General features: G+C 41.3%; 1 protein-coding gene across 1 annotated transcript; it reads right to left on the bottom strand.

Annotated features, from left to right (window-relative positions):
* Positions 1-5,263: 5,263 nt before the first annotated feature.
* Positions 5,264-9,660, bottom strand: LOC125487840. The gene is made up of 6 exons (XM_048620278.1): positions 9,618-9,660; positions 8,418-8,756; positions 8,031-8,330; positions 6,696-6,809; positions 6,498-6,556; positions 5,264-5,308 (listed from the first exon to the last, which is right to left on the bottom strand). The coding sequence occupies exons 1-6, from the start codon at positions 9,658-9,660 to the stop codon at positions 5,264-5,266; spliced, it is 900 nt and encodes a 299-aa protein (XP_048476235.1).
* Between the last annotated feature and the right edge of the window lie 413 nt (positions 9,661-10,073).

Below are 10,073 nucleotides of genomic sequence, written 5' to 3'. Positions count from 1 at the left end.
CTATTCCCTTTGTTGAACAAGGGAATAACATTTGCCACCCTCCAGTCATCTGGTACTACTTCAGTCGACAGTGAGGACACAACGATCATCACCAAAGGCGCAGCAATCTCTTCCCTCACTTCCCGTAGTAACCTTGGGTATATCCCATCTGGCCCAGGGATACATCTATCCTCATATTTTTCAAAATTTATAGCACAGCTATAACGTCAACCTGTTCGAGCATATCAGCCTGTTTCATGCTGTCCTCACAAAAGTCAAGGTCCTTCTCACCGGTGAATACTGAAACAAAGTATTCATTAAGGACCTCCCCTACCTCCTCTGACTCCAGGCACATGTTCCCTCCACTATCCCTGATCAGCCCTACCCTGACTCTGGCCATCCTCTTGTTCCTCACCTAAGTATAGAATGCCTTGGGGTTTTGCTTAATCCGACTCACCCAGGCTTTTTCATGCCCCCTTCTAGCTCTCCTAAGTCCATTCTTCAGTTCCTTCCTGGCTACCTTGTAACCCTCTAGAGCCCTGTCCGATCCTTGTTTCCTCAACCTTAAGTAAGCTTCCTTCTTCCTCTTGAAGAGATGTTCCACATGTCTTGTCATCCAAGGTTACTTCAACTTACCATACTTTTCTTGGCTCAGTGGGACAAACCCATCCAGTACTTATAGCAAGTGCTCCCTAAACAACCTCCACATTTCTGTTGTCCATTTCCCTGAGAACACCTGTTCCCAATTTATGCTCCGCAGTTCCTGCCTAATAGCATTGTAATCCCCCCTCCCCCAATTAAATACTTTCCATGACAATAATAAAGGTCAGGGAGTTGTGATCACTATCACCGAAATGCACTCCCACTGAGAGATCTGACACCTGGCCTGTTTCATTGCTAAGCACCAAATCCAATATGGCCTCCACTCTCATTGGCCTATCTACATATTGAGTCAGAAATCCTTCCTGGAAATACCTGACAAAATCTGCTCCATCTAAACCATTTGCATTTAGGAGGTTCCAGTCTATATTAGTGAAGTTGAAGTCACCGATGACAACAACCCTATTATTTCTGCACATTTCCAAAATCTGCCTACTAATCTGTTCCGCAGTGTCTCTGTTGCTATTGGCGGGGTCTATAGAAAACTCCCAATAAAGTGACTGCTCCTTTCCTGTTTCTGATTTCCATCCATACTGACTCAGTGGAGAAACCCTTCTCGACAAACTCCCTTTCTGCAGCTGTGATACCATCCCTGATTAGTAATGCCACTCCTCCACCTCTTTTACGTCCCTCCCTCTTTCTTTTGAAACATCTAAACCCCAGAATATCCAACAACTATTCCTGCCCCTTTGATATCCAAGTCTCCATAATGGCCACAACATCATAGCTCCAAGTACTGATCCATGCTCTAAGTTCATCACCTTTATTCCTGACACTTCTTGCATTAAAATAGACACACTTCAACCCGTAACACTGATTGCAACATTGCCCTATCAACTGACTGTCCTTACTCACATACTCTCTGCATACTGCATCTGCCTGTACAACAGCTACCCCATCCTCTGATCCATATCTCCGGGTCCCATCCCCCTACCAAACGAGTTTCAACCCTCCCAAAGAGCTCTAGCAAACCTCCCGCCCAGGATATTGGTGCCCCTCCAGTTCAGGTGCAACCCGATCTTCTTGTACGGATCCCACTTTCCCCAATGATTCACATATCTGAAGCCCTCCCTCCTACACCAGTTCTGTAACCACATATTCAGTTGCACTCACTCTCTATTCCTAGCCTCACTAGCCCGTGGTACCAGTAGTAATCCTAAGATACTCCCTATATTCACTTTTCAGGTACTGATGTGTACCACGAATTCTGGCTGCTCACCCTCCCCCTTAAGAATCCTGTAGACTCAATCCAAGACATCCCTGACCCTGGCACCCAGGAAGCAATATACCATCCGGGAATTTTGTTCACGACCACAGAATCTCCTGTCTGTTCCCCTAACCATTGTATCTCCTATCATTACTATTCTCCTATTCTCCCCTACTTCCCTTCTGAACCACAGATCCAGGCTCAGTGCCAGAGACCTAGCCACCCTGTCTTTCCCCTGGTAGGTCATCCACCACCTCCCACCCCGCAACAGTGTCCAAAATGGTATACTTATTATTGAGGAGAACAACCACAGGGGATCCCTGCACTGTCTGCCTATTCCCTTTCCCTCTCCTGACGGCCACCCAGCTACCTTTATCCTACAATTTGGTGTGACTACCTCCTTATTACTACTCTCTATCACCCTCAGCCTCCTGAATGATCTGGGGTTCATCCAGTTCCCAGTTCCCTAACGCGGTCTGTGAGGAGCTGGAATTGGGTGCACTTCTCACAGGTGAAGTCAGCAGGGACACTAGTCATAGAATCATAGAATCCCTACAGTGTGGAAACAGCCCCTTCGGCCCAACAAGTCCACACCGACCCTTGGAACATCCCACCCAGACCCATCCCCCTATAACCCACCTAATCTACAGACCCCTGAACACTACGGGCAATTTAGCATGGCCAATCCACCTAACCTGCACATCTTTGGACTGTGGGAGGAAACCGAAGCACCCGGAGGAAACCCATGCAGACATGGCGAGAATGTGCAAACTCCACACAGACAGTCTCCCGAGGATGGAATTGAACCTGGGTCCCTGGCACTGTGAGGCAGCAGTGCTAACCACTAAGCCACAGTGCCACCCCTAGTGATGACCCTTACCTCCTACATCCTACCAGAGGAGCATGTAATTGCCCTAGATTCCATCCCCTCTAGATTGCCATGAAATAGAGGAAAAAAAAATGCCCACCTTACCAACCCTCCACACCGAGTCTTTTTTTTTGTTAGAGGAGGAGGATGGGTGGAAGACACTGCAGATGTAATGTTTCATGTTTAGCCACTGCCCGAATATAATAGTTCACTTACCCAGCAGTCCCCGTGTCCACATTTTCCCCTGCTCAACCTTCGCTCCACCTCTTCACAGGGCAAGTTTTCTGTACCGAAACCTTACCTTCCTGGCTGTCCCCTGGCTCGCGCTCTCATGAATCCTGCTGCTTGAACATATTACCAATTTTTCTGGCAATACTCCTTCCAGAGTGCATAATTCTTATTTCTCACCATCAAAGATTGACTTGCTTCTATGTCTCTGAAAACGTTAATTAATGTACCTACTCTTCTTGGTACCCAAAGTAAACCTTTCCCGTACAGATAACTTTTTAAAGCGATCTGGCACTTTCTTATAAACTAACCCCTGACCAGGCTGTACATTTTTTTGCAGCTCTTCATCTTCCACTCAGATCTCCTTTACCACTTTAATAAACCCCACCTGGTTATCCTGTTTTCCTACATCTGTTTTCACAGTGCTTTTTCAAACTACCAACACTGCGACTTCATGTGCCCTACTTTATTACAGTGAAAACACCTGAGGTGTTTTATTTCTCTTCTCCTCCTCATGGGTTTCCTTTTTAGCTTGTGGTAAACTATCTTTACTATCTTCAATGGAATTGCTTTTTCCCTTACTACCTGAGAATTTCTCTGATCCACAATTTCTGACCCTCACAGCTTGAAACGGATATCAGAAAACAAACTTTGATTTATGCACCAACTCATAATCATCTACCATTTCTGCTGCTAATTTTGCAGTTTTAACTGTCCGCTCTTCCTCACGAGTCCTCAATATTACAAGAAGTGAATTTCTGAACTCCTCCAAAATAACAGTCTCTATACGTCTCTATAGTCTCTATATGTCTGCTTCATTTTCAATGCTCTTATCCACATATCAAAGTTACTTTATTTGAGGCTTTCAAATTCGATGTACGTTTGAACATGTTCCCTCCTTAAATTTCTAAAACATTGTCTGTAGGCTTCCGGCACTAGTTCATTTGTACTTGAGATTTTTTTCACCTCATCATACTCTCAAGATACCTGACAAGGGCTCGATCTCCTCCGCTTTGGCACACTTTCGCCACACTGGCTCAATTTCCACTGCTCTGATCATTGCTGCAGATATTGGGGGAACTTCCATCACCGCGTTAGTCTTGCTTCTGGGATGGCAGTATCCCGATCCAGGCCATCAAAGTCCCAATCCAGGTGTTGTGCATGCTGGACCTGGACCACGCCTTCGGTCTGCATGCTGGGCATTGTGAACTCTGCCAAAGTTCCAGTCAGGCCCTCAGCCAATGCTTCGCACTGGACATCTAGCCAAACGCCAAATTTAATGAGCCCAATGCCACTGCTGCTGCTCTCCAGGAGGTAAATTTTAAAAAAAACTGAAACTAATAAAAAAATTGCTGGAATGATAAAGAGAAACAGAAAGGGAAAAAGATTTGACAGAGTGGACAAGCCTACTCCACCACCATCTTGCAGCATTCTGCAACTTTATAAGGCATTGATGAGGTCAGAACGGTCATTTAGAAGAAATATCCAAAATCACAATTGGTATTAGCAGCATAAATCTAGCAGGTTCCAAGGGGCAGAAGAAATGATGTTGATATTGGCAACTCTTTGCCAGCTCTGGACAGTTGATCTCATTCTAACATTTCTTACAACCATTCTGCACATTTAAACCTCAATTCCAAGTCTGCAAACACCTTATGATTGGTATGTCCTGTGTGTTATGATCCATCTGTACTGCTCGCAAAACAAAACTTTTCACTGTACTTCGGTCTGTGTGACAACAATAAATCAAATCAAATCAAACTGGAGTTCTAATCCAAATTTCTCATCATAATAACTTATTCTTGTAGTGCCACTGGTTCAATGTATTTAAAATCACCTTTAATGACACTTTGACATTCCCATTATTACAAAATCTACACCACCTACATGAGAAACTTAGAATCACTTTCTAAATAATCACTTTTGGATTCTTAATGAATATAGGCCTTATGAGTAATGTACACACACTTGAAAGAACAATAATAACAAGAAACAAAACAAATCCTCAGTAGCAGTTGAATAATTTCTCTTTTGACAAATCCTGCTTCAGAGTGGGAATTCATCAGTGACAATTCAGAATTATGTTGGTCAGAGATAATGAAATCTTCTTCGAGGGGAACGTTTTCACTCTTCAGTGTTAATTGTGTCAGTTGCTCGACTGGACTACACTTCCACTTCTGTACCACTGGGTCTTAAAATATATGGGCACAGCACAAATTCGAGGAAAAGTTTCTTCATTTATTACTGAAGAACACTTCTTACTGACTTTCCAATGAGAGAAAACTTGGGACATATTCTTCAATTCATGAATATTCGTCTTATCAAAGTATCTGTTCTTCAGTAAAGGCCAAATGAGCATAGAGGGTCTATAGAAGAAATCAGAAACCACTACCTTCAAAAAGGTGTAGAAACAGTGCATGGCAATTTAACACTTTTAGCTGATCCCACCTCTACCTCCTTCAGATAGATGACAGCTATCTCTATCTCCATGTAGCCGTAATTATTTCCCAATTGAGCATCGGCCTCAACAAAGAATAAAAAAAAGCGAGGAGATTCCATACATCCATTCCGTACATGTGTCACCTCTAAACTGCTTGACCTTATTTTAAGGTTGTGTCCTCTTGTTAAAGAGCCAGAACACCTCAATGCCAGTCTTGCCAGCATCAGCCACAACTGGAGTAAATAACATTTATATTACAATTACACGAGACAGATAAATTAGTAGAAACAAAGAACGAGACATGAAGAGAGAAAAGAAGGGACAGTACATGAAAATAAAGGGTTGATTTATAGAACATCATAACCTTGCAAACATTGTCCTGTCAGACCACCGAATGAGAAATGAAGTTCTCAAATTTTGCCACATTCTTATAAATTCACTGTTTTGGCCTAATGAAATGCTTTAAACTAACTAATCATCTAAACTAAATCTTGTCTTTGTCATCATTACATACAGGAGCAATCGTCAAATCTGTATGACGTGTTTTCAGAATATGAACATTCATCATTGCATGAAAGAATAATTCTTTAATTATATATAATCACTGATGTTAAATATCAAGGATTATATTTTTGGTTGTTTCATAGAATCCCTACAGTGTGAAAACAGGCCCTTTGGCCCAACAAGTCCACACCAACACTTAGAGCATCCCACCCAGACCCATCCCCCTAATCTACACATCCCTGAACACTACGGGCAATTTAGCATGGCCAATCCACCTAACCTACACATTTTTGGATTGTGGGAGGAAACCGAAGCACCCGGAGGAAACCCACGCAGTCACAGGGAAAATGTGCAAACTCCACGCATACAGATGCCCGAGGGTGGAATATGAACCCAGGTCCCTAGCGCTGTGGTAACCACTGAGGCACCGTGCCACCCCTAAAGTTGCATTCATTGCCACGAAAATGGTAAGCTGTGCCAAATTGCATTGTTCATTATTAAATGTTCAGTAAACTGCTGTTGCCAAAATCATTTCTCCTCAGCCTTTTATAAAATCAGGGAAAGGAAAGAATACGTTGAGAAAGGAAAAATAACAATTTTCATCCATTTACCTCCGGCTTTGTATCACGTGGTCTAAAATGTGTGGATTTCTTTTCCGTATTCCAGTTACCTGATGTAAAAAAACGGTCAGCTCTTTATTTAAAATAAGTTAGACTGATTGGGTTAATGAACATAAAGAATCAAAGGGCATAATAACACTCAGTCCAGGATATAGAGATGGATTTACAACACCAAAGGACACTTCCTACCTGAGTCAGAATTCCTGCAGCTCCAAACGACGGAGACAGTAAACATCATAACAAGAAGAATCAGTACCGATGAACTCCCATAAAATATTAAAAGGCAAGGAAATTCAGGTTGCTCTGAAGGAGGCAGAGATACTATTAAAAATCCACAACCTAACCATACTCCACTTGCAGACAGCTCACGGAGACCCATCAACGTCAATTCAAAATAGTTGAGGATTGTACTTCGATGTCAGTCTTGCCAGCGCGTGCCACAATTTACGTAAATAATATAATCCTTAAAATTACATCTCAACAGTTCTATCAGTGAAGCAATTTAGTATTTAAACATTTACAGTAGGTGTTTGCATTGTGGATTTTATATTAAACAACGAATTGTGGCACTTGAAACATCTTGGAAAACAAGTTACCCCGAATTTTCGGAATTCGATGCAAGTTTCATCTGTTGTACGCTTTTAACTCTGCAAGTGACTATGTTTCTTAACAAATACAGTGTTTAAATCGTTACTCTGCTCCTTAACTAACGTCAGAATTTACGTATTTTCACCACTTACATTGCGATTTACAATGACAATCAGAAGGGAGAAATGTTTTAGTTCTTTTTCAGTCGATTAAGGAGGCTACGTGTAATCTTGGAAAATCGGGATCTACGCAGGTGGACGAACAGTGATTTGGCGCTACGTGGACAAAAATAAAACTAAAAAGAAACATAAAGCCAAATGGTGATAAGGGAAACGTTAAAATTTACCGCAAGCACGGAATTACAAAGCAGAGAAATGATGGCGTACACTAGGGAAATGTTTTAATCAAACTTGGAGCATAATGAATAGACATGAGATTGATGTACAAAATGGAGATGGTGCAAACAACATTCTTAAGTATGCACGGAGGATAGAGATAATATTACCAAAAAGATATTTGGGAGGATTCTTCGGAGAAACAGTATTTTAAAGTTATTTTAATTTTAATTGCCAGTTGTGTTAAATTACATCTTTCCGAGATATTTCCAACAGAAGTTTACTGAATGTATGAAATACGAAAACCTATTCATATGAACTGAGGGAAATTAGTGAACTAGAATTTTAATCAGTAAAAGTTAAGACTCCTACTTACATTGTACTAATATAATACTACTACCATAAAGAAATGATTTGCTTCAACAGATTGTGATAAACATTCAGAATGATAAACTGCATAAGATTGAGTGTTTTGAAAGAAGTAAATGTCGGACGTGGATGCAAAGAAAGGGGGGAACTTTGAAGGTTAATGATCATATTGTTCACAATGAAGTCCTAAGTTAGCATTAAACATAAGCGTGAACTGATACTCAATCTTTACCTTTGTGATATGAGGCACTTTCACTGAGAATTGTAGTTGAGTTGAGTTGAACCCAGCAAGCACAGGTAATGCCATTCTTCCAAGCTTCTGCCGGGACTCTAATATGACTTCTGATACTATTTGCCCCGGCGGAGTCTATTGTCACAGAATCTCTCCAACTCTCGGCATTCCAAGTGGAAACATTCCAGTCGATGGTAAGGGTATCAGAAATCATGTTGCTCACTAAACACATCAGTGGGACAGTTTCCATAGAAAAGGTTTCATTCGGCGATGGGGATAAGAGAATTACGGTGGGAGTGCCTGATGAGATTGGGAGGTAATATTAAATTATTGTTCAACATTGCCGGTCATTGACAATGAATTCTGTAAATCTGTCTTTGCTCTTACCTGCTATGAGCAATATCGATCCCTTTCCGAATATGAAAGGGTGAAGGTGCGATTTCCTACCAGCACAGGAATACAGACCAGAATCATTTCTCTGGACATTGTGAATCACGAGCGTATAAGTAGTCGAATTGTCATTAATTTCTCCAGAAAATCTCCCAGCTACACCAGAGAGTGTCCTCACGATGTAAACGAGCTGCAGATTTTCTCGCACTTTCTGTGTATACCAGTGAACACCTCTCACAGCATACCAGCCCGTGTGACAGTTCACCCTTACAGTGCTTCCAACGTAGACACTCTGAAGTGCTGGAGTCTGCAGAAGAGCTGTCTGAGGAACGGCAGCTATGAATACAGGACATGTTAGAAGAAGTTTTCTTTGACTGAAAAAACGTGTGCTTAGCACAAGTTTAATGGTGTAAGTGAGGAAAGTACCATCTTTTCCTCAATGACCACGAATGGTAATGACGAATTTGGCTAACTTTGAGTCAATAGCAGGAGAAAGAAAGAGAGAAAGCAAGAAAGAGAGAAAAAAAGGGAGAAAAACAGAAAGAAAGCGAGAAAGAAAGAGGGAAAGCAAGAGAGAAAGAACGAAAGAGAGAAAGAAAGAGAAAGAAAGAACGAGTAAAAGAAAGCAAGAAAGAGAGAAAGAAAGGAAGAAAGACAGAAAAAATGTGAGAAAGAAAAAGAGAAAATGAGAAAGAGGGAAAGACAGAAAGAAAGAGAGATAGAAAGAGAGAAAGCAAGAAAGAGAAAGAAAGGGAGAAAGAAAGCGAGAAAGAAAGAGAGAAAGCGAGAAAGAAAGAGAAAGCGAGAAGAAAGAAAGAGAAAGAAAGCAAGAAAGAGAGAAAGAAGGAGAAAGAGAGTAAGAGAGAAAGACAGAAAGAGAGAGAAAGCGAGAAAGAAGGAAAGACGGAAAGAAAGAGAGAAATAGAGAAAGAAAGAGAGAAAGAAAGCGAGAAAGAAAGAGAGAAAGAAAGGAAGAAAGAAAGAAAGCGAGAAAGAAAGAGAGAAAGAAAGAAAGAAAGTGAGAAACAGAGAAAGAAAGAAAGAGAGAAAGAAAGCGAGCAAGAAAGAAAGAGAGAAAGAAAGAAGAAAAACTCCAATTCCTCACCACAAAACAAAGGTTATTGTATATAGCTACTTAATACTTCACTTTACTGGATTTCCCGTTGGTCCTATCCCTTGAAAATAAGAATGTCGAACCTGACAAAAGATTGGCCAGGGTACAGAGAGTCGCGATATTCATTCTCTGTGGGCGAAGTTCTCACTGTGAGACTTATACCGATTTGTTTGTGAAGCTCAAAGTTAAGGCATTATAAAGTTAAATGCACAGCTGTGGAAATTTTCTATTGCATTTAAAAATAGCCAGATGGAAAATACAGAATTGATGGTTTAATCTGTGGGTTTCCTGTTTACACGTTAAATGTCCACCCACAGATCTGTTTGCAAAGATCAATCGATCAACATGTAGTTTCTACTTTTTTTTCTCTCTTTCAATAATTTACCACTCTAAATGAGCATACTGCCTGCTTCATTCCCTCTCGGGTCTGGTCTTGCTCCTCATTAACTGTAAACTGTCCCTCATAGGGCACCCTGCTTCGTTTCAGAGCCAAAAGAACATAGCCAGTCCATAAAGCACCGCGTAAAAGTCAGTCCTAA

The sequence above is a fragment of the Rhincodon typus genome, chromosome 46 (assembly GCF_021869965.1).
Source record: "Rhincodon typus isolate 14 chromosome 46, sRhiTyp1.1, whole genome shotgun sequence".
NCBI classification, from domain to species: Eukaryota; Metazoa; Chordata; class Chondrichthyes; order Orectolobiformes; family Rhincodontidae; genus Rhincodon; species Rhincodon typus.
The sequence above is the reverse complement of the archived record's forward strand: the minus strand, read 5'-3'. Positions and strand labels throughout refer to the sequence as shown.